Genomic DNA, 25,066 nt, shown 5'->3' on the forward strand with positions numbered 1-25,066 from the left:
CTCGTTGTGTAAGTGAATTGTCTTTGAGGGATTTTCAGTCTGAAATGCTGGTACAAAGTAACACCTTGTCCAACAGGGCTACAGTCACAAAAGCCTCCTTGGTGGTAAGAAAACATCACTGTAGTGACTAAACAATGACGACTCTTTTGGGACTATGGTTGCATCAAGACTTCTTTGGTATGAAAGAGGTGTAGAAAATGTTAGCAGTAGATTTTTGAGTGACTTTTAAGCTTCCAGCCTATAGACCAGATCCAGTTCTCCAAAATCACTCATTCACTCTATGGTCTGTTCTTCCAAGGGATCCTTTAGCTATGAATAGGGATAAGAAATGGATTCAAATAAGCTCTTTCAGCAAAATGGTGCTCCTTTATTTCTTTCCTGCATTTCTTAACCCAGCTGTACATTAGAGTTGGAAAGTGATCTGCTGCAAAATAAAGATTCCAGAAAATCCCATCACATGAAAGTTGCATGTACGTATTCCTTTCATGTGAACTGAAATTAATCTCTTCAAAAGCAGTCTATCTTAATAGGTTGTATTGATGTCAGATGGTAGGAGAAAGAATTAGCTGCAGCATGGAAACCCAAACACCAGTATCTCTTTCTGGTGGTTTGAGATACCACGATGTGTGATCTTCTCATGCTGCCTCAAATTATTGTGGTCTACCCTGTGTGGAAATAAAAAAAATCTACAACTCCTGTGCTTTACTGTTGGAGAAATGGTACAGCAGATGAAAAAATACTGTACTTGAGCAGAAAATAATTGCAAAACCAACATCTAGCAGTGTAGAATAAAGTATGCTCAGCAGAATTTTGTGTGTGCATATATATATATATATATACACACACAAATCAGTGATGGGTTTGCAAGATAATAATGCTACCCAGATTGTCCAGAAACACTGCCATGAAGGCATAAGGCACATAATTATTTAACATGGGTATTTTTTACCTTGTCTTAAGATGCCTTTGTGCAAACATGAGATTCTAACACTGAAACTTCAAACAGATCTCGCTCTGTAAACACTTGAAGTACCAGCCTATATTTAGTCCTTATTAAAATTGAACAGTGCTGTTGTGTGAGTAATTCTCTGACATTACTGGGAAGACTTGGAGGATAATAGAATAAGGTCAGTAATGTAAAACTTACCCCAGCTCACAGTTTTACTGGTTCCTGACTGTTCAGCCAACCCTGAGGCCAGGACAAGTGTTCAGCAAACCCGAGGATCAGAGTGATGTTGTTCTGAGCTGCTGTGCTGCAGGAGGGGCCAGCACTGCCCTGGCTGCTGTTGTCACCCCTGTGAACAGAGTGGATTTAAGCAGCTGTAGAAACTCCTTGAAAGCTCACTGTAAAAGCTTTTAGGGGGAGCATGGGATAAAACAGTTTGAAAAAGTGTTGGCTTAGATTGCAGGATAGACTTCTGTTCTTTCTAAGGACAAAGGGAGGACTGAGATAATTAGCCAAGAATTGTTGACAGAGTTACATGTCCAATTGTGATATGAAGTAGCTAAGATTTCTTCTTTAAAATACTGTAATTTATTGCACAGGACAGTAGTTATTTCAGGGTCACATATCCACAAAACAAATTTAACTGTGAAGCTGGCTTTTGTCACTGCAGAGCTATATCCAGAACTCAAGGTGCGTTGGAGGGATGTGTCAGAGGATTTTTTTTTTATCATTTCATGGGGAAAGACTATGAAATGGCCCCTTTGCTGTCTTCATTAGCTTCACTTGTGATGATGAAATAACTGTTGTAAAGAAGAGCTGTTGGTTTTTCAGAAGAATTGTCTGTGCACATGCATTGGCCTTTCATCCCACCCACCTGCCCCGCTGGGGACTCGGTGGAGTTCTGGAGTAAGGCAGGGATTGTAATGGAAAAGTTGAGTAGAGGCATGAAACGGTTTAATTTCTGTCTAGAAGAACATGGGAACACACTAACTTGGATGTGACTTTTGATTATTTTTTTCCCCACACTGCTGCTGGAAAGTCATCTTACTTACATCTTTTGAAGTGTGGGACTTTGATTTGGGCCATGTGACACAATTCAGATTTAGGCAGGAAAGAGTTTTATTGCTGCTTGTTTTCAGCAAGGGTAAGTACAATTGTGCACAAGTAACTTGGACAACTGTAGTTTTAAGTCCTTAAGAGGTTTTTTTCTTGAGACTATATCTAGGAATTAGGGTATTCCATAGAAGGGAAAATAAAATCAGGTGATAAAGTGCTTTTGCATAAAGATATGTAATACTGAAGGTTACTTCTGTTAGTTGTGCAGACTTTGCATTATCCAATATAAGGGTAGGAATAATGTCACATAAGGATAGACTTTTGAAATAACTTTTCAATTAATAACACTTTCAATTGTTTGTTCCAGGTTATTGCTTTAAAATAGTGAACATTTGTGCTTTATTTGAATGGCACAAGTACTAAAAATCTGAAAGCTGAAAAATTCAGGTGTAAACTGCGAAACCTAAAAGTTCCTTAAGGAGTGTCATGTGTCTGTTGTTAGGGATTTGCTCGATGAAGGAACATTTCCAGTCTCTGCTTGAAATACTTTGGGCATTTGGAAAAGGCTTTAGATTTCCTTAAGGTGCTGCCATTGTGTTGAGGACATCAAGTCAATGAAAGTCATTGGAGATCTTGGGAATGTTTCTTCTTTTAGGACTGGTAATGGTCATTCAAAGCAAAGGGCTGATTGGAATTTGGAGTGTCTCTCTCATACTAAAGTTCCCTTCATTTTATTTTCAAAAGAATGTCTGAAGTGCAAATAACTCCTTCAAAACTCGTGTTAAATTCTTGTTTGCTTGTGTTGTATCTTAGTCGAAGGTTGATGATTTGAATGCCCTTCTAATGTAGTATTTTAAAGCCTGTTGTAGTACAGCATTTCACAACTAAATGATGGTACTGCACACATTTCTGCTGAAACTTAATTTCAAAAATGATGCTGTTTTTTGGCTCAGTTGTTAAATGGAGCATAGCAGGGAAAAAATGAGATTGCAGGAATGCAGCAATGAATGGAATGTGCTTTTGAGTTTGGGGGTTTTTTTTGTTGTGAAATGGAGGAGTTGCAATGTCTGTTGTGCTTTACCTTGTCATGCAAATCGGGCATTACACAAGTGATGTGTCTAAAATTGTTGTGAACAGGCTGTTGGTTTAGTGTTCTACCTGTTACCTGCAGGCCATTGGAATTTATAGGCCTGCTTGTGTCTGTACTGGTTTTGTGCTTATTAGTAGCAAACATCTGAAGATTTCAGGGAGTAAATAAATGCAGGAGAAACTCTTTATGAGGGAAAGATAATGATCTGAATCTGACTTGTGAAGAACTGGGTAGGAGTTGATAACACTTTCCCACTTAATTGCTGGCATAGAAGAGAATGACAACATTATTTAGGAAAGTTGGGGTAGCTTTTAAAATCATGTTTATCAAACCCACTATAAATTAGGGTGATATTGCACTTTTAAATCTGGTTATTTTAATATAGAATAAATAAACTGACCATGTTCATGAAAGTTACCGTGGATGTAGCTGTGGAGCAAAATTAGATTTTGTCATTCATTAGTATTTTAAAGACTGCTCTGTTATGACTTGGTGTCATGAAGTAGCATCTTAGTTCATGATCATATAATTTGAGTGTGTCCAAGAGACAGTTTAAGTGAGTGCTGTCATGCTGGATTTGTGCTGGAAATAGTTGTAGCTATTAGTGCCAGTTATGGAGCTACTCTGAAAAGGAAAGCTGCTCTTGCTTATGCGATGGGACTGTTGTTGCCTAGCAACTACTGTGCTGAAAGCTTCAAATCAGATGCTCCCTTGAAGTTCACTCTGCCCTAATAACGTTTAATTTATCTGGGCCTTGCACTGCCTTTATCACAGTAGTGAAAATCTTTTATTAGTGCACTCAGTAATGGCTTTTGTTATGTACTCTGGATTGTCTGTCATGTACATTTACTTTTTCCCCAAGCTTAGAGCTGGGTGGTGTCATGCATTTTTTAGCAGAGTTTCCTGAAGGTTGAGACCTTAATAATATGATTAGTCAGATTGAACCAAATTTGAGAGAGTGAAGAGTTGAAGCATCATGGCCTTTTATAACGTGGTGGTAGAAGGAAGGCGAGCCCGGGGTCCCTCCCGGACAGGCACTTCCACCTCATCCGGTGTCGTCCTGCGTGGGGGCTGTTGGTTGGCAGGTGAACATGGGTGGGACACTTGGCTGGTTGGCCTGCTCCTTGCTCCTCATTAGTGATAGCAAAGGATGCCACAGGTGCAGGACATGTGAGAGTATTGTGGGCAGACTGGGAAACTGGATAGAGAAGGAAACCAGTTGTAGCAAGAAAAGAATTTGTTGGCTTAGTTGTTGCACTTGGTAGTCGGCGAATTGTCTTACAAAGAAAGGAGGCTTGAGAGAAACTTAGAAAGGTGTAGGGAATCCTGGCCTATAGAAGTTGCTGTGAAATATGCTTTGTATGAAAATAACATTTACCACCCCTTGAAAGGTTGAGATCCATCCTGAGGAGTGTGTTTCAGGTCTGTACTCGGTCCTGGGAATGCCAGCACAGCTCACCATTGTTTTGTCAGTGAGGGTGCTCACTGCCTGTGTACAGGGTTTGCCTTCACATGTGCTGGGCTCAAATTTAGACCTGAGTGTAGAACTGGTTATGAAATGACAATCTGCTTCAATCCTGGTCATTGAATACCTGCCTCAGCCAGGGCTTTGGGTCGGTTATGATCCCGTGTACTTTTAGAAGTGGATAAATAACAGCATAGAATCACTCTTTAATACTGTGAAGCTTTGAAAGAATACCTTGTTTTCTGTGTTGATAATTTAGGACCATGTAGGTGCCATTTTGGGCTGGGACATTTGCTAGCCCAGAGCTGTGTAAAGCATCATGTTGTGTTAACCTTGCAGTAACACCGAGTGACGCAGGTGCACTCCAGCTCCTGCTTGTTTTCATGGAGTGCTGATATAATCCAGGCCTCTTCCTCGCCTTAAGTGCTTTGGATATCCCAAAGCAAAGGAGTTTGTATTAGCTGACAGGAAGCCTTTTACTGTTGGCATTTTACAGAGAGTATTTTTTTAAATCTGTTTGGCAGTTCCTTTCCTAAAGAAGAGATTCTGACTTGTGGATAGACATTAAGATGCTGTAGGTTGTTACTGAATAAGGTTATAGTAAATATGGCTGGGTTTTAAACTGATATGCAGAGTAAACCTATTATCTTCTCTGCTTTTAGAATTTATTATATTGTGTCAAGTTCTGCATTAATTATGAAAATGTGATTGATGTTTATTGGATATTATCTACCTTTGTATTAAAATTAATTAAATTTACAGTGTTTTTTAAGAGTTTTTTAATTAAAGCAAACTCTTCTGTGATGACTGTATAAAATGGTCCTCTGCATTTATTAGATTGAATTTCTTGCTGGTTGCTTTTTTCAGTCAGGATCTTATAATAAATAGCTGTTATTCCTTCATACTTCCACAATTTACAAATAAAATGTTGTGTTAAACATCTCTTACCTTTTCAATTCTGAGTCATTTTATTAACCTCCAGTGAATTAATCATTGGATGGAAATAGTTGAAAAATGCAAAAGAGGTTCTACTGCAGCAGATTTTTCAGCACTTTGTCAAGCACCAGCTCCAATACTTAATCAGTGGCTCCCATCACTGAATATGTATTCATGTAAGCTATTAAAATAGCTTCACTGATAATAAATTTTAGCCCAGTTACAGGTTGCCATAATTTTATACTTAATTCTACATTCATTTTAAAAAACCCCTGCAAATCAAAAATATGCCTTATTAATTACTATGTAAGAAACTTCAAAGTTTATCCAAACAGAGATGGATTCTGTAATTCTTAGTCAGTAGCTCTTACTTGTGTGAGTCATCTGAAATGTTGTTCTGTCGCTGTTGCAGAAACTTGCCCATGATAATTGGCATTTTTCTTGTATTAAAGCATCTTTTTATAACTTTGTATGTGAAAATTGCCTTGTGCTTTTGAAAGTTGAGATGACTTCCATCTTCTTAACAGACCATTTATGGTTAGCTGCCTTTTCAAAGGTGATCTTTGGTTTTGTTAATAAAATGCATTACTTTCTCCAATTACTTACTGCTAATTCACAGTTTCTTTTCTTGGGAATTATAAAAGGTTTTTAAGGTTAGGAAGTAACATAATGAATAGCAGCAATATTTTTCTTTTCTGTATTCCTTCCAAGACACTGAAAAAGAGGTGGTTACCTTATGGGGAATGGTGTAACTTGCATAAACACTTAGATTGTAGGCTTGATAAATGTGCAGTTTTCTTTACAGAAGGAATTCCAGCAAAAATGTTGTCTTTTTAACATAAAGTAGCTGAAAACACGTGTAGTGTATCTAACATTTACAATAAATGGTTGTTAGTGCTCGTTGTATCTCACTTTGAGTTAAATAAACCACAAAACTGGCATAAGGCCACCAGGAGCTTGAATCCTCCTGGTTGGATTTGCTGTGATAACTTGGAACTGCTGGGGGGGTTCAAAGTGGGATCCCAAGTTGGAATGAGCAGGACAAGGTTTGTGGAACTAGAAATATTTCTTGTGGTTGTGCTGCTGTAGCTGTGAGGGTGCAAGGGCAGGGTGGGGGCTGTGTGGGAGAAACAACAGCGTGTTACCAGAGCAGATGTGCTTACAGAGAGGGACTGGTGGGTGCACAAACCCCTGTCAGGGCTTGAAAAGAAACAGGAAGATTGAAGGCAGTAAAGCAAATTTGGGAGAGCTGCTCCAAGCTCTGGAGAGAGGCTGGTCCAAAAGGCCCCAGGAGCTCGTGATGTTTGGAGCAGAAGGTGCTGGTGAGAGGTGACAATGCTCAGCTGCTGTGGGGCACAGGAAGACACTGTAGTTCGTGTTAGCCATGTGGGCATCAAAAAGGAGACCTTGTAGTGCACCAGAAACCCAAAATAAAGTTTAATAGTGTTTTATCCACATGACTTGTGGTGCTTTATACCCCCTCTGAAGGACCTGGTGTGAAGTGAAGTCTTCAAGCAGCCCTAATGCTTTCTGGGAACGATGGAACGTGCTCATTGTGTAGGGGTTTGCTTGGCAAACTTTCCCAAAAACATTCGAGGGGCTTCAGGAGTCTTGGCCTTCTACTGGAAAGGGAATGTCTGTTGTGATTGTGGTGATGTGATCTGGGTGTTTGTTAGGGAGAATCTGCATCTGTTCAGTGGATGGTCTGTGGTGAGTTCACTTCTCATTTCAGTGAAGTTGGTGGTGAAGGTGAGGAAGTTGTTTGGAAATTGAGTGGGATGGGCTTGGAAAAAATGACTTTAAAATAATCATTTTAATTTGTAATACCTGGTAACACAAATATTTACCTTTTTTTAGTAGTAAAGCTGCCTTTTATTACTTGGTTTCAATTAGAAGTTCAAAGGAATCTCTTAAATTTATCTACAGCTGTGTGTGTGTTCGTTACAGTAATTAGCTAATGACTGCACAAAATGCTTGTATTTGTGGTTCAGGTAATTTTCAGTCTCCTTAGGCAGGTCAACAAACATCTGGAGGGAGTAAACATAAATCAGCTGTTGCCTTCCCCTTTTTTCTTGTTGATGCTTAGGAATGGAAAAATACCAGAGTGTTATGTAGAAGACTTAATTAAAATTAATATAAATTGTTCTATTGAGAGGGATTTTTTTGTTCTCTTCAGAATTATGACTAAAGTGGCTTCACATTGTGGTTGATCCGAGCTTGAACAATGCTCAATATCTGCAAATGGAGCGTTCATGTTCTCTAACGAGGTGTGAATGCCAGAGCTGTTGTGGAAACTGGAAACAGAATCACTTGTTTGAAAACCTTCCTTTTCGGTTAACTTTTATTTGTTGTATAGATAATATTCCTAATTCTTCAGGAAATGTGTGATCTGAAAGTAGACTAACATGCTTTAAAGCAGGGTTTTGGTTATGTCAATTTGCTCTTTACATATAATTAAAATAAGTAAATATTCTGGAAGTGTTCTGTGGAACAGATGAAAAGCTGTAGCTTTTTCTGGAAATCTCTTAATTTCTGTAGTTTTTTGAAGGTTTAAGAGGTAGCTGAACAAGTTTGTGTGTCCTTTAACTAATGATCAGCTTCTGGTTTTCTTATTTTCAAGGCTTCATTCACACTGTATTCTATTGGCAGACATCCCTATTGATACTCAGATGTTCTCATAAAATCCAGTTAGTCCAATTCACCTGACATTGTTAAAGTTTACCACTGATGTAATATCTAAATATCAGGTTTGGTCCAACTGCTCTTCCAGTCCCCATAGGTTGAAAAGAAAACAACAACCTCTCAAGATGTAGTTCCCTAGGAGACCAGAGCACATGTCTTTGTTCTCTACTGAGGATGAAAACAGGGATGAAAATGGGTTTAATTTAAGATTTTTATAAAATGCCATTTGAGGCTTTTGATCCTGTGTGAGTAATAACCTGACTTGTCATGGAAAATGTGTTGTAGAATGTTTATGTATAAATTTTGGAAAATTATTTGGAAGTGTGTTTGCAAACTGGTTAGGAGTCTAAAATGCTTGAAATGGAGACAAATCACCTGGTGACTCACAGGAAATATGCAACTCCATTGCACTTGTGACAGCAGCTTGTGTGTCTGGGAGACTGTCACAAATGCACTTATTGAAAGAGAGAGGACTGCCTTATATATTTGGAATTTGTGCACAGTTGAAATGAGGATTTCCTCTGGCTGCCTGTTCTCTTAGGTCAAGGGTTTTAGCTCATGGGAGGTGTCTTCAAAAAGACCAGATCTCTAATATCTGTGATTGGGTTTCCATATTAATTTATTGATTTTTAACAACATCCCAAGGCTTGTGACTGTTGCTGTTCCTCACCAGCTTCAGTAAATCATGTTGGCTGGGGCCTCTTAGGTGGGACCAGGTAAGTCCAGTGCAGGCAGGTGGGAGGGCACAGATATATTTGTCCTTTCTGTTCAGTCTCCTTACGTTTGATCACATCCACAGAGTGAAATGTTCACACTCCCATCTCTTAAATAAATGCAGGTGGATAATAGATTTTGAAGGAACTTCTTAAAATGCTAAACATGTTTCTATAATCCTGCATCCCTGGTTATTTCTAGGAGAAGGAGCTGCAGCTGAAGTTCCCTCCACCTTTGTGATCGTGTCTCTGTGTACCCTGGTCGTCCTGGTCATCCTGCTGGCAAACTGTGTCTCCTGCTGCAAAGACCCTGAGATAGATTTCAAGGTAAGCACTGAAGAAACCAATGTGTGTACAAGGGGCATTCTTAGCTATATCCTCATATCCAGGATACTTGGATATTTGTGCTAATACCCTGCAGTTATTGATACTTGAGTGTCTGTTCTGAAATAGCCAGTGACTGTTCCTATGGGCTGTGAAGTCTTGATGCAACCATTTATTGTAACTAATTGGTCCCTGCTGCATAAGGGTCTTTAATACCTTTTCAAAATCATAACTAAACATCAGGATCAGAAGGAAAGATTATACCCTTGAGACAATTTTGCTGTGAAGAACCTTTTTGTTGTTTTTCTGTGCTTTCTTTTGTTTTTCTTAGTCTGCTGTCAGGGTTTAAGACACTCCTGTTGAATAAGAGTACTGAAGATGCAGACCCAGTGCATCTTGAGAAATTGTTATCATTTGAGAATAGTTACTTCTGGAACATCAGTTATCAGTGTTCATAAAATTGAGTTTTGCTCTCATGTTTAAATGGAGAATATTTGGCTTCAGCAGTTCATGGTAATTCATTCAGAGCCAGGGTTAGCATTTAAAGTAACAACAAAACAAAGCAAAAAACAAACCACCAAACCCACAAAAACCCAACCAAGGAAGAACCCCTTAAAACTCCTTTGTGTTAAAAACAGTATGTGATACTTTGATCTCTTTAAATCAGCAATAATTGGAAGATAAGGAATAGAAAACTAAGTCTGTCCCTGTCCTTGGAAAACAGCGAAGCCTCCTTAGCATTGCTCATTGGAACTGAAAGCAATGTATTTGTGCTAATTTTAAGACAAAGATCAGCTTGTTTACTAAGACTTTTTTGTTTAGGAATTTGAAGATAACTTTGATGATGAAATAGATTTTACACCTCCAGCAGAAGATACTCCATCTGTTCAGTCTCCAGCTGAAGTGTTTACTCTTTCAGTGCCCAATATTGCTTTACCGACTCCCTCCCAGTTTCCGTCTCGTACAGGTAAAATACTGGGTTTTGATGCAAAAACAAAAGTAGGCATTTTTGGTGTCAAAAACTGGAGCGTGGCTGATTATGTTTGACTTTACTGTAACAAATAGTTTGTTACAAACTTACATAAACTGAGCCAATACATTTTGTAGGGTATAGTTAAATGTTAAATACTGCTTCTAAGATATTAACCTGGGGCAGGGTGCCATGTAAGCTGGTGTAAGAGAATGAAACTCCCTTTCAAAACCCTCTGCAGATCACTGTCATTATATTTCTATGTACCTGAAGGGTTTAAAGTACCCTGGGACATCAGTGACTTCTGCTCTTTAGTGGTTTTCTTTGGGGCTAAGTTGTGGTTGGGTTTTAGTCACTACCCTTAAATGGAAACAAAAGTGAATCCCTCAGTTGCCAGCAGTGCTGCTGTTCAGCTGCATCACTTTCTGAATGTCACTGTAGACTATTTGTGCTGTAAATGTGATCTTGGTAAGATAGAGCATTAGGTTTCATTTTCCTGTGTGGAAGGGTTTTTGAAATGTGTTCTTTACAATACAATTTCTGTGGAAGGAAACTTAAGGATCTTAGAGTATTATAGGCACAGTTTAGCCCAAAATGGTTGTTCTCATATTATGCTATGACACATAATTTTACATCTTGCTTTTGTTGCTTGATCACTAGATGTTCAGGGAAGCTTCTAGTAAAATTTCTGTACCAGTTTCAAGGAGCTGTCAGTGTGCCTTAATACAAATGACATGGTACTTCTCAGTGTTTTAAAGAGCTGGGAAAAATTATCTGTGAAGAATTTCATGTCAGCTCTTCTATGTTGCCATAATTGTTAAAATGATGCTGTCACTACAAGTGTTTTGCCAGAAAGTAAGGCAGTGTGCCTGAATAAGGTTCATGGGTAAAAATGTGCTTGTACTGCTGTGGCCTTCTCTGTGCTTAGAAGCACATTGATGGGGTATAAAATATTCCAGTAAAATAATACTGCTGTAAAGGTGGTTAATGGAAATGAAATTGAGGGCTAGAATTCTCAGACAAGTAGTGGTGAGTTTTTGTTAGCATCTGAGGAGTGTTCCTAACCAGTTGGGCAGCAGAGGGGTGAACACTGCTGAAACTCTCCTGTAGTGTGGGGTCTGCCATTGTTGCTGCCCATCCTCTGCCAAAATCTGGGGCTTCTTTTCTGTCTTTTCCCCCTCTGGGCTCTTTACGTGAAGTATTTTTAGCTGAAAAATGTCCTCCTTCCAGATGGCAGCTACAGGTAGGGCAGTTGGGCTGAAGAATAAAGCAGTTGCACCTTTTCTCTTAAAATGGTAACTCTATTTAGCTATAAATGTTAAGATGTACAATGAGTTTTATCTTGGGTTTTCTGTTTTATTTACATGGGAAACTTGTGTAAGCAGGTTTTTTGCTCTGCCCAGCTCCAGGCTATGATACACATTTATACTGGAGGTAGAACTTTAGCCTTTTTGCTTTCTTACTGAACGTGTTAAAAAATTCAAAGTTCACATTTCATGAGGACAATCACTGTTGTTTTCTAGGATTGTTTTTTTCTAGTACAGTTTAGAACCTGGGCTTGAGAACAGTTTCACTTGAGTGCTGTTTTCACAGCATTACCACTACTTTATATATGTCTGACATGGGCTTGGTGCTTGGGCTGAATGTGTACAGCTAATTGGGAATAGATCCTGTGGGGGTTGCATTCTTCCCTCAGCAGGGGATCACTTTGGCCATGTGGGTGCTTTGATACGTGTTACGTTTGTTTCGTTGTGTGACAGATGGATCAAAGTCTCAAGTTGCACGTCAGAGTCTAAACTACATCCAGGAAATTGGAAATGGCTGGTTTGGAAAGGTGAGGAGTTATCTTTTAATATTGCACAGACTGAGTCTTACTCTTAGCTGACTATTCACTTCAAAATGGTATTCAAGAAAAAAAAGTAATAGCATAAAAACCCCTGAAGTTGAAATGAGATATTTCCTTGCATTCACTTTTTAGCTGTAATCACAACACTAATCAGTGCTTCTTAAATTTACATGTTGATTCTCACTAGAGCTACTAGGCAGACATTTCACTTCCATGGATTTGAATTAATACATTCTTATTATTCCAAGTCTTTCTAGGAAAATATTTTAAGTAAATAAGTGGTCTTCCCTAGAAAACATGTTTTCTGAAAGTTGACATATAGCTCAGTTGTCAAGATTTATTAATTATAGGTGTTTAATTATCAGAGCTTTGCTTGCCTTTGCAAAAAGAAAAAAGCCAGCAAATCTTTTTTACATCATATTTTTAGTTCTTGTAGGAAGACTCTGAGTGCTTTTTCCCCTCTGATTAAAGACACAATGGTATCTCTTTTTCAGGTTCTCCTTGGAGAGATCTACACAGGCACCAGTGTAGCAAGGGTAATAGTGAAGGAGTTGAAGGCAAGCGCAGGTCTCAAGGAGCAAGAACAGTTTTTAAGAAATGGAGAACCATATTAGTAAGTAATGTTTCACAGCTTCCTACTGCTGCAGATGGATCATGGACATTGCCTTTGTTCAGTGTTGGTGTCCCCACTTGCCCTCCCATAGAACCGAAATCCTTGTCTTTAGAAAGTGATACAGTCAATGCACAGTGAGCAGAAGTTGTGGTCACTAGATTCCCTTGCCTGAATGTGCTGCAAGTGAGTGGTCATGGAGGGCTTCTATTCTTAATGCTTTCTTATATCCTGGTATATTTGCATTTAGGCTTGGGTTGTTGGCAGTTGTCAGAAGAAATTTCGTGCCACAAGTGGTTTGGAAGCAATTTAGAAAAAGTAACTGATCTGGCTGGGAACTAACCTGGCTAAGAAAAGGGTTGGCCTTTAGCCAGATCTGCACCTTGGTGTAGTTCCTGAACCAGTTGCATGCTTTTATTTTTGGTACAAGGATGAGTGACTTTCATGTGGCAGTGCTGGCTTCTGTGCTTCTGAGATGCTCTGAGTTTGGGCTGCTCTCAGTGATGCTGCAGCACAAGGAGATGCAAAGGTGCAGGTGGAACCCGTGGCTTTGGGTACTTGCACCCTCTGTTCATGCCACCCCTCCAATGTTCACATGTTCTGTGTTGAAACTTGTGGTGGGGATTTCAGTGTGTTGGGTTATACTGTGATCTTTCTGGCTTTAACTATATTTTTTCACTCCAGCATTCTTCAGCATCCAAATGTTCTCCAGTGTATTGGGCAATGTGTGGAAGCCATTCCTTATCTCCTAGTTTTCGAGTTCTGTGATTTGGTAAGTGCACTTATACAAAAGGCTGCAGTTGTTTTTCCACTGATGTAAATGGTGTGTGGTGCATTTACTGCCCTTGCTCATGAAATGCTTGTGTTTCTTAACCAGATTAACCAGAATTTTGATTAACTAGAATTTTGGTTAACCAGAATTTCAGAAGATGTTTTTGTTTAGAGACACCACAGTCATAATTTTTAGTTTGTACCCTTTTCAATCATGTACTTTCTAGGTGCTTTTGGAATGTTCCAAAGAGGAAAATAGTTGTTTTTTCTTTGATAAAGGAATTACTGGTCTCCTTCAATCTGCCTTCAAGAGGGAGCTGGGAGGGCAGAGAATGTCTGCTATCACATGCACATGCCAACATCACATCCTAAATTATATTTGCTGTCTGGGCAACCTTAATGTACTTTTATTACTATTTATGTGAAGATGTTAATTGGGGAAAATTGAAGAAAGAATTTTCCTCCTTCTGCCTTCTCCCCCACCTCCAGAGTGCCCAAAATTTACCCATGCTGTGCAGCTTTGGGCTAAAATGCAATGGTGGGCTCACTTCTGGAATTAGCCATGTGTATTCCAATACCTAGAATTTTCAGTTTGTGTTCATTCTCTTCCTGATCCTTTTTCTTACTGTATTCTTTTTTTCCCTATGGTCTTATTTTTTTATTTCACTTCCCACCCCCCATGCAACTGCCTTCTGCTTCCTGGGCACCATAAGAAAAGCTGGGGACGCACTGAAGGGTGTCCTCACTGCTTTCTGCTCTGTTGTCAGTGCCACAGTGGTCACTGAAATGGGAAGGAGAGCACAAAGCCTTGCTCAGCCACTACATTCCCTTGGAATGGACAGGAATGCTGGGAGGAGGGGGGTGCTGTGCATGTACAGAAGCTTTGAACTGTGCTCAGAGTCATCAGAGACAAATTTGGATCCATGGTCTGGAAAGACTTGAATTGTTTTATTGTAGCATAACACATCACTGAAAACAACCCCCAAAGTCCAGGTGTCTGACTAAACATTGGCTCAGGAGCTGCTTTAAAGTTTGGTGTGTAGATACCATCTAAAGCAGAGCTCCTTGGGAAATGTTGAGGCGGAATTGAACTCCAAAGTGCACAGATGTTATTAAGAAACAAGTTTTTCAGAAAGAAGATAGTTTGCATTTATAAAATCTAGCAAAATCCTTTTTATCAGCTTTACAACTGCAGAATTTTCCTTTCAGTTCAGGTGCACAGATCTGCTTCTAGTTGTGTCTGTTGCCTCAAGCAATTTAAATGAGCTAACATGAACTTGAGTTTTCTTGAGAAACATCAATTAATCTGTGACCTTAAATAACTGTATTTTTTCATTGCTGCTCTTTTGCTCAAACATATTATCTGTGGTAAATTAATGAGACAGAAGTGCTGATAAAATCATTCTTTTTCAAATGGCAGAAATGCCTGAACTTTTCAAGTAACTGATCAAAGTGAAATGTTCCAATTCTGCTAACAATTAAAAACTTGGTGCCTAAGGTTAACAGATAAGAGTTTTTTATAGTCTTTCAATATGTAGAAATAGAATACTTCTTACTGGTTTTTAAATCTGCTATTCAAATTGGAGTTTCTTTAAAAGGACTCTTGAAAAAGAATTGCATTTTATGGAGTCCATCAGCTATACATCCAAATAAAATTTAATTGCTGCCATGTTTTCAAATAGTTACACAATTTAAACCAACTTTAAAGATGGAGTAACTTTTAAAGATTGCCCTACTTTAGGTATACAGGAGAAAATAATATCCTTGTTTGATGCCTGATTATTTATGCCAGAAGTTGTCATGATCCTGCAGAGTAATCTGGAAAGGATTTTACTTAAGGGGATAAAATAGATTTTCACTTTAACTGGGGGCAGTAATCTTGACAGTTAAAGTGGTAGTTTTACAAATTTGAGTGTAGTTAGGTAATTTCTTTGGAATGGAAAATAAATGTCTGTGCTCATTTCTATTCCAAGTGAACTAAACCTTGTTTCTAGAAAATTATATATTATAGTGAGTTAAACATAACATTCACTTAAGGAGTTCTTGGTTGGTACAGTTGAGTATCTCCTAGACTTAGTATTTTTTCACTGTGCACAGAAATACACAGGGGCTGGTAATTTTGGAGTAAGGGGAGAGAAGAGACAGGAAGAAGGAAGCAGGACAGCACCATTTGGAATAGAAGGTGTTGACTAAACAGCTTTTTCTAGTACAGGTTTTTTAGGGGAGTGTCAGGAGGCTTTTTATCACTGTGGCTGGAATGGCAGTTATTTGGATTTTTCAGACTTTTAGTAATAAGTGTTCTCAAAAGCTGGTAGCTCCTTTTGTACTTTTTTCCCCCTTAAATTGGATGAATTCTGGTGTATGGAGATGCTTCCAAAACATGCAAGAGTGATTCTGCAGCAGAAGGACCACAGGGGCAGCTGAAGGGGTCACCTAAAGGTTCCAGTGTCTGTGGTGACTGTGTATTCAAGTGGGAACATCAAACCTGGTCCTCTTTGGCTACCACTGGTCCAGGGCTGTGCCAAAGCCCTTTGCCTTGTGTTACTGGTGGTGTCTTTGCACATACAACAAAGAGTAAACTTGGTTTCATCCCTTGTACTTACGTGATTAAGAATTCAATGGTTCTGAAAAAAAGTGTCAAGTATTTCAAGTGTGTTGGATAGGAAATTAAATATCTTCAGGTGACCAGTTCTTTTGAGGCCTTTTGGGCAATGTTGACCTCGTTTTGCAAATCTGGCATGTAAAGTAATGAAAAATGTGGCTGTTCTGCTGACCAGCAGGGTCTGGAGGGTGCAGTGGTTGTTTTATTCTCACTCCTTCAAACTCAGAGCCTATCCCAGCATGTACCCCTCTTGCTACTTCTCTCACTTGGACTTGTAGCCTTTTTAGGGTCAGTTGACCTTGCCTTGGCTGCTCAGGCAGTCCTGTTGGATTATCAGTTCCCAGGCTCCTTGGCATTGAAAGGTCTTGGTCAGAGGCACTGGAAACTAGTGCAGAGAAACCAGAGCTGTCAGGGTGGCAGTGCTGGATGTCAGGCAGGCTGGCTGACTTGTTTTCTTGGCCACAGAAACTACTGATACATTTCTGTTACACAAGATTGCTGGTTGTGTGTGCCATGACTGCTTTGGCTCCCATTTAACCTATTTTCTAATGTAATCCAAGTTGCTCTATGTCCCTTGCTTTGCAGAGCTGGGAAAGAAGCAAGAGAGCTCAGTTGCACATAAGTGATTTAAGCATTTAAATTCTAATTTTCCTTTGCCTATGTTAAAATGGTTAAGAAAATAGTAAATATAAAAAGAAATGCTTGAAAAGGTCTCACACCCCCTCTACCCATATTGGTTTGCATAGTATGTTGGTGCAGTCTGCTATGAATAGTTAACTGTTCACTGTTAAACATTGTAGAATGATGCCAGGTTAAAAATAGTGGTAGCTGCCTTATTAACTTTAATATATTACTCAGGCCAGCATTTTGTCTGCACAGCAAATCCTCTAATGGATTGACATAATTTATGAGAAAAGGAAAGTTATTCAAATGTGGAAGTTGCATGTATATTGTGAGGCTGATTTGCCTATCAAATTCTTACAGAAATTCTTCAGGTCTTGCAATTCCCTGAGCAGATGAGATCAGCAGGATGCAGTATTTGCCTGGAATGCTCTGTAGCTTGCTTTAGGGATGTTGCTGTTAGGGGAAGGTGCCAGCTTGCAGTAGTTGGTTCTTTTTTTAATTTGGGCTTTTTTTTTTTTTATTGCTGCCACTTGAAAACATCTTCAAATCAAAACAGAACCTTTGCAATGAAAACTTCATCATCAAAGAGTTCAATGACTCTGTTTAATAATCATGGTCAATATGGATATGAGGCAAATAGATTTTTCGGTGGTGTGGTTTAAAAAGAAAGGGGAACTCGTCAATTCATGACAACTTCAAAAATTATGTCTGAGTTCAAAGACTCTGCTCTCAGCACTGTTTAATATTTCTTAAACATATATCTGCCTAAGCAAGGTTCTGATGAGGAAGGTGCTCTATCCCATACTGCAGTTTCAGCCATTTTAATGGGGTGACTGCAGGGTTACTTACACTGCAAAGCAGTGGAGGGGGAGGCAGGGGCAGTGATTTCAGTTGTCCAAGAACTTCCAAAGGGACAATAAGGTGCTATTGTGTGACTTGGCAGGTAGTTTTCCAGCATGGTAGCAAGTGTTTAGTAGATATAATCTGGTAACCTCTTTAGATTTTTAAAACCATTATCATCAGTGCCTTCTGGGTTAAAAAGTCATGTCAGAGCCATGTTCAGTCGTGTTGGCTGTTCCTGTGAACCCAATATGGAATTTGCATGAACAAAAATCTGCCAAAGGGTACCACATGTAAATGTGCCCCAGCTTCTGGCTGTCACCGAGAAAAAGCATATTAAGACTTACCTAATAAGTAAGTGGCTGAACTGATCCTGACTGAACTGAGAAGGGTGGGAGGAAAGGTGAACTCCAGCTCTTTGTGGGGTCCCAGGAGAGGAAGGAAAAGGCAGAGTGGCAGAGGAAGTTGGAGAGAAAGTGGAGCCTTCCTCAAGCATGATTATTGAGCTTTTTATATTTAGATGTCTCTGCAGTGAATTTTGCAGAACTGCATTTATTCAGATTTATATAACCTTTGATATTTACTGCATTAAAAAGTCTGTCGATAAAGGGCCATTTTGTGGCTCTCAGTGTGGGGATAGTATTGCTGTGTTGCTGCTGCCTGCTTTTAGACAGGGAGGCATCCTTGGATAATTCAGGATAATTCTCCACTCCAACCTCCTGCTCAAAGCAGTGTCAGCCTGAGGTCAGACTAGATTTCTCAGAGTTTTGTCCATTTGGATCCTGAAAACATCCAAGGATGGAAACTGCACCTTCTCTCTGGGCAACCTGCACTTCTGCTCATGTCCTTGTGTGTAAAAGAGCTTTCCTTATACCGAGTGTGAACTTTCCATGTTTCAGCTCATGCCTGTTGTCTCTCATCCTCCATACATGGTCCACAGGGAGAACCTGGCTTAGTCTTTTATAACTTCATATGGACCAGGCAGCTGCTACTGGGTGCTCCCAAGGTCTTCCTTTCCCCGGGCTGAGTGAGCCCAGTTCCCTGGGCCTCTCCTCCTGGCTCTGAGCCCTGACTGTCTTGGTGGCCCTCTACTGAACTCATTCCTCTACTGAACTCAGTTTGTGTTGTTTTGGGGCAGCCAGTACTGAACACAGGATCTGATGAGGTCTGACAAGTGCTGGGCAGGAGAGAACACCTTCCCTGGCTCTCCTGGCCCCAGTCCTGTGTGTGCAACTCTGGAGGCTGTTCCCAGTCTGCTCCCAGGGCACACACAGGGTTGATGTGGAGCTTGCTGCCCACCAGGATCCCCAGGTCCCTTCCTGCACAGCTGCTGCCCAGTGGCTGCTCCTCAAGCAGTGTTGTTGCAAGGGCTTTTTCCTTCCCAGGTGCAGGAGTTTGCATTTGTCTTTCTGGAGTTTCATAAGGTTCCTGTTGGATCCTTTTTCAGCCTGTCCAGTCCCTCTGAAGGGCAATTCGACACTTGAGTATGGCCATTGGTTCCCCCCAGTTTGGTACAAGCAATGTCCTTTTAAAGCAACACTAAAAATACCTGGTTTATATTTTTAAACTTGATCGTAACTTTAATTAGAATAGAATGGGAACGCAGATCCAGTATGTTTCAAGGTGCTGGATTTAGTAAAAGTTGGTTTTCCTACAAAAATAAGTGCCTGCATGAATAATTTACTAAATAAGGGATGTCGCACAGCACTGCTGTTACTAATGCATTTAAAATTTAAAAAGTAATTCTTCGGTGCACTTCAGGCATCCTAGGAACTTAATCCACCTGGGACAAGCCCTAAGCAAGCAGTTGCTGTTTTAATGAATGACAATTTGGGAGAGTTTGTGTTTCTCCAGGCTCCTGCTGCCACCTACAGTCAGCTCAGCTGAGTGTTCAGTGCTTGTATTCCTTGGGTTTGGACTCCTGCTGGGAACCCGTGTGTGTTACAAATGCTGTTCTTTCTGTAGTTGTTTGGAGCTCTGCTCTGGCAAGATGGAAAGTGTCTTTGTTTTATATATAAATGTTTACCCATATAAACCTGAGCCCGTATGAAGTGGTAATTGGAAGTCACAAAGATCTTTTGGGAAACATTTTAAAAAATGTAATTCTGTAGGATGCAAATACATCAATGTTAACCTAATTACTAGCTAGAAACAGGATAAAGAGAACGTAATGAAGGCTTCTACAATGTCAAACAGTATTAGAAGTTCTACATGCTTTCTGCTAAGGTGGTGTAGCCACTTGCAGCATAGGTAAAATATCCAAAGCAAATGAAGGTAGAATAGCTGCTTCTGTGTACTGTAGAATCTATTCATGTTTTTAAAAATTAAAATGCTGTTTTGCAAAGGATTAGTGTCTACTTCTAAGTAGTTCTTGTTTTATTAAACATATCCCAGGTTTGTGACTGTCCAGCTCAGCTGTCACTGCACTGTTACACTGTAGTGCACCACAGACATTCTCTGCCTGAACTATTGGAATTGTAAATTGTCTGCTTCAGTTAACACATTAAGGACGAATGAGATGCTTCAGTTATAGCTCCATAATTATGTGAGCACCAGAGATCTTCAGTCTTTTCTGGACATCAGGGTGACTTTTAGCCAGTGCAAAGACTGTCTTGTCTGCTCAACCTCAGAATCTCCCTTCAGTCTCCTTCCTGGCCCGAGATTTAGGCAGACAATGGACATGGACAGTTAGACCCAGTGAAATAAGTTGTGATATAATATGTTGTTCAGTCTCAATACAGAAATGCCCTCTGAAATAATTTGCTAAACATGCAGAAAGCCTATATTTTAAATAACAAAAGCATGGGAGTGCTGGGTTTAAAGACCCAACTGTGAGAAAAGGAACAACAATGCCATGGGAACCGTGTTCTTTTCCCCCGCTTGGACTCATTTACTGTAAGTCTTCCTTTTCCTGAATGTTTGGACAGCATTCAGGTATTTTCCCTCTATTTCAAAGCTGTTCTTTTTTTAGTAGTTTATGAAGTGCTTCTCTGGGCTCATTAATTATGTGTCTGTTGCTCAGTGTTGCCTGGGTTCAGGAAAACTGCTGCCATCATTGGAATTCTTGACTAGAGTGGGTGTATTACCATGCTTTTTATATTGAAAGTTCTGTGAGCTGGCAATGTCTGAAACCCTCTCCTCTGGTCTCTCCCTTCCTTCCCTTACAAATTCCAGACAGTCAGCCTTGCTGATTTGGAGCACTTGAGAACTCATTTAAAAACAGAGGCTCATCAAACTTTGGTTTTTTTAATGGAAAGTATTAAAGTATGAGAGGTTTTATGTGGCAGTCTGATCTAGGTTGTTAATTACTAATGATTTGATTAAAACCCCTTGAAATGACAATAGCATATGCCTTAGATGGCTTCTGTAAGAATCCTTATGGAGAATGGAATCTTGAGATTATTTTATTAAGCACAAGTATGGTTAATAAGTACTGTGATCAGTTGGATCTTCATTAAAAGATTTTTCAGATTCAACCAGCATACAAGGCTGATGAATATTTTCAACTTCTTTTACAGGGTGACCTGAAAACTTACCTGTGCAATGAGCAGGAGCACATGAAAGGAGACTCCCAGATAATGCTGCTGCAGAGGATGGCGTGTGAGATCGCTGCTGGCCTGGCTGTGATGCACAAACACAACTTTGTGCACAGGTATGACTCCCAGAGACATCTCATCCAGCTGGGATGCACTCTGAAATTCCTGGGGGTGTGTTCATTAAAATCCATGCATCAAAAATTGTTCTGTCTGTGCCATACCCTGAGCCAGGCAGGTGTGATGCTGATGAAGGAGCTCACTGAGCTGCAGCGCTGTGGTGTTGCAGCTCCACCTGCCTGAAAGCTGAGCACCTGCAGCCCAGAGAACACAACCTGCTGCCAAGCCAGCCCACAAGATGTAGTTTGGTTAATTCTTGGCCAAGTTAAATTTGTTTATTGTGGGGGGAGGGATGTTAGAACTTTGTTACAATGAACCTTACCTGCTGTGAATCATAAAAATTTAGGACTTCTGTTTGGTGGTCTGTTACCTTTGTTACTAAAATTGGAAAAAAATGCCTTTCTAATGCAGTAAGGGGGAAGCTGACTTCAGACAGAAAATCTGACTAAAATGGGTGTTCTCTCCCTGAATTATTGTTCCTGTAACCTTTTCATAGTCAGTAATTGAGGTAGTCAGATTTTGAAGTAATCATACTGGGAGAACAATTTTGTTCGAACTAGGGGGAATGCTAGATTTCTTTTTAATTAATATAATTATTTTAAATTTAATGTAATTGATATTGAAAGAATGGCAGTAGTTGCAAAAGGCTGGGAAAACGTATTCATGAAACTAGTTGCTCAGAAAAATGCAAAAAATTAATCTTTTGGCTTTAAGTGAAGAGGTTCTAAGGAACTGGAAGACATCAACCTTTAGGATGATTAAAATATGAAAGTGTACTTGTTCCCCAGACATGACTGACTTGGTGAAGCCTTGGGTATCACAAGAGTTTACTTTGCTGGTCTCTCCTTTGCTGTAGAAACAGGACTTGCATCATCCTGACGAGCAAGTCAGGAGCTTGTCCTGGAGCTTATCAATGCACATCTTGCTGCTTAGAGAAAGCAGAGACCTTGTGTTCAGAGAGAAATGAGCTGAAGTGTCAAAAGGGGCAGCTGTAAAACAACAGCAAAACCCTGAAAAAACCCTAAAGCCTGGACTCAGCTGGTGGCTGATGAGCAGAGCTCCTCCTTTTACCCATTTAACAATCTCAAATGACTTGAAGGTAATACCAATTGTACCTGTCTAACTGAGGGGGCAGTTTGTTGTCTTCAGCAGCATGGCTCTGTAGGTATTAAATTTAACAGCACATTTTCAGTGAAATACAGATAAACTGGGTAAATAATTATTTTGTGGATCTGCAAGATTCTCACTGTAAATGTTTACTTCTAGCAACACTATCCTGATGCTGTCAGAGTAAGTGGTAAATCTCCAGCATCAGTGATTTTGTTGTTAGTGGTAAATTCAAGCAGCCAAAAATTTTTCTCTTCCAGGATATTTATTTAAATAGTATAAAACAAGTTGGCAAGCTCTGGGGAATAATTGAAGGTTGCAAATGTGTTTCTAACCTGTGTAGTTCAATGATTCTAGAAAGGAAAACATCATCTTTCTTTGAAACAGGAAAACTGTGTGGTTTTAAGGCTGTTTGTACTTCAGAGACTTTTTTAATCCACACAGAAGCAAAGGTAGAGCTGTTCCAGGGCACTTAATTGCCTGGTCCCCTTCTGTGAAACTGAGAAGTGAAATATTTGAGCAATTAGTCTGCTGAGCTCTTTGCTGTCACAGCCACAGTTCCAGCTTCATTAAACTTGCATAAATTTCTGAGTTTGCACGATGGGTTTCCTAAAACAGCTTCTTGGTATTATTGCAGCAGCACTGCTGGCTCATGAATACTTGTGGTCTGGTTTATGGTGGAAACTGGAAGCAACTTCTGTGTCTGTTCAAGAGCTTTTTGATTTGTTTATTAAAGGACTTGTATGAAATATGTTACTTTTTCAGTTGATCTTTTTCAAAGACTGTAGTTCTGGCTCATGTGTAAGGTATGGGTTTGTTACTTAGAGGAACTTAACTGTGGGTGTAAGATATTACTAGTTACTTGGTATCATATTATAAAGTATTTAAACCCAGTCTGAATTGTTGATAGCCTTTCCTTAAGGTAATTGAATTCAAGACATGCAAGGATAGGTGTGAAGAGGGACAACACCTCTGTGGTGTGTGAACAGCCTCAGTAATCTCCAGGATAGGATTATTAGTAGAATGAAATAACTGCACATAAATTCTGTGTGTGGTTTGAATGCTTAAAAATAAATGCCACTGCTCTAAGGAAATGACTACAGTTTGAACTTTTTTATACAGGACAGCATAATAGTCTGAGCTTTTTGTATAAAATCTTTAAATGTGATTACCTTGTCACTGTGTTTAATTTTCTTTGGGTTCCAGAACACAGATTCCGCTTGACTGTGTGTCTATAAACTGATTTTCTTTTGAAACAGTGGGAGTCCCCAAGGGAAATCATATCCTTTTGGCCACAAACAAATGTCCAATAAGTCCAATGTCAGGAGAAACCCCAGCAGTGTTTGTTTTTTCTGGAAGTGATCAGTGTTTGTACACACTGCAGTGTCTGCAGTATTCCAGGGAGATATGGGATCAGTTTTTAGCTTGTACAAAATTGATAAAACTAAGCAACAAGAAGGCTGTCTTGAGGTTTAGTTTGGATCAAAATGGTACTTTTGAAATTGCTCTCCCCAGTTCCTGTGCCTGTGTTTGCATTGTGTATGAGCTGGTCTTTGGGAGAGCATGGGCTGGTTTAGTGTCCTCCAAAGATGATGAGGAGGGCAGTTCCAGGAGCACACCCTTCTGCACCCACCTTGCTTCAGCCTTCAGGAGGATTTAGGTTTGGGGGATTGCCCTGCAGCTCAGGCACATGGGATTGTTGAAGTGTATCCAGAGGGGATGCTGAATCCTTGGCACTGTTTGTGTTACCGATTAGTTCCTGCTACCAATGACTGTGACCTGTAACTGTGAATAAGTCCTTGATTTCTTAATTATTTTTTTTAAATAACTTTGTTGGCTTTTCATTTGATGGTTTAAGCTCTGGCCTGACTCTTCCAGGAGGTGTCACTTCAGTTAAAGCCATTGTCTCAATTTGCATGGAACACTTCTAGGTTTGTCTCACTGTAATTTGTTTGCATTTTCAGTGACTTGGCCTTACGGAATTGCTTCCTGACCTCCGATTTAAATGTCAAAGTAGGAGATTATGGGATAGGATTCAGTAGGTATAAGGTAAGTTAATGCAGTTGTGCACCACTGTTTTTAAGGAACTGGGGCCTAAAGTCAAAACAAGCATCCTTTAAAGTTATAAAATGATACTAGATTGTCCTTTATTTGAATGAACTTTCAAAGTACAACTGACAAATAACTGTAGCAAGTCGATGTACCAGAATAAATGAACTTTCCAGGGATGAGTAGAATTTGTGCTTGTAGGAAGAAGCTTCTGGTAAATCTACCTTTTTAGGTCCTATTTATAGTAGTCCTAAAATATGAACAAATTAATTCTAACGAATTTTAAGGAAAAAATTGAAAGAAAATTCAAATTTCCTAATGAAATTTTTAACAATATTTAAATGTATCAAGAAAGTGAAAAATCCAAGACTTTAATTAAAACGTTCTGTGAGTACTAATCCTTAAATAAGAAATTGGCAGTCACATTTTCTGCTATGCAATGGCCAGTAAATGCCTTTCCTCCATTGCTTTATTCTCTGCTAGTTGGGGAAAATAGAATTGTTTTTTAATTATGATTATTTTACATAGGCATCACATAAGACCATATTAAGGAAAGAACTGTCAATGTTTGGAATTCAATCCAATGTTTGTTCAGTCTCTTTTTTTAGTTTTGTTTTCTTTTTTTAATCAATAATTTAGGAAGATTATATTGAGACAGATGAGAAGAAACTTGTTCCTCTCCGATGGACTGCACCTGAGTTAGTAACAAGTTTTCAAGACAGACTGTTATCAGCAGAGCAAAATAAATACAGTAACATATGGTATGTAGAAGGCCTTAAAAT

General features: G+C 39.5%; 1 protein-coding gene across 1 annotated transcript in view; it reads left to right on the plus strand.

The window, feature by feature from the left end:
- Nucleotides 1-25,066, plus strand: part of LMTK2 (lemur tyrosine kinase 2) — a 42,472-nt gene that overhangs the window by 5,307 nt on the left and 12,099 nt on the right. Inside the window, exons 2-9 of the mRNA XM_064673042.1 lie at nt 9,091-9,215; nt 10,035-10,179; nt 11,943-12,016; nt 12,523-12,641; nt 13,323-13,410; nt 20,994-21,127; nt 24,200-24,284; nt 24,924-25,045. Of these exons, the coding sequence (XP_064529112.1) occupies nt 9,091-9,215; nt 10,035-10,179; nt 11,943-12,016; nt 12,523-12,641; nt 13,323-13,410; nt 20,994-21,127; nt 24,200-24,284; nt 24,924-25,045 (892 nt within the window). The remainder of the gene's footprint in view (nt 1-9,090; nt 9,216-10,034; nt 10,180-11,942; nt 12,017-12,522; nt 12,642-13,322; nt 13,411-20,993; nt 21,128-24,199; nt 24,285-24,923; nt 25,046-25,066) is intronic.

The sequence above is a fragment of the Pseudopipra pipra genome, chromosome 16 (assembly GCF_036250125.1).
Source record: "Pseudopipra pipra isolate bDixPip1 chromosome 16, bDixPip1.hap1, whole genome shotgun sequence".
Classification (NCBI taxonomy): Eukaryota; Metazoa; Chordata; class Aves; order Passeriformes; family Pipridae; genus Pseudopipra; species Pseudopipra pipra.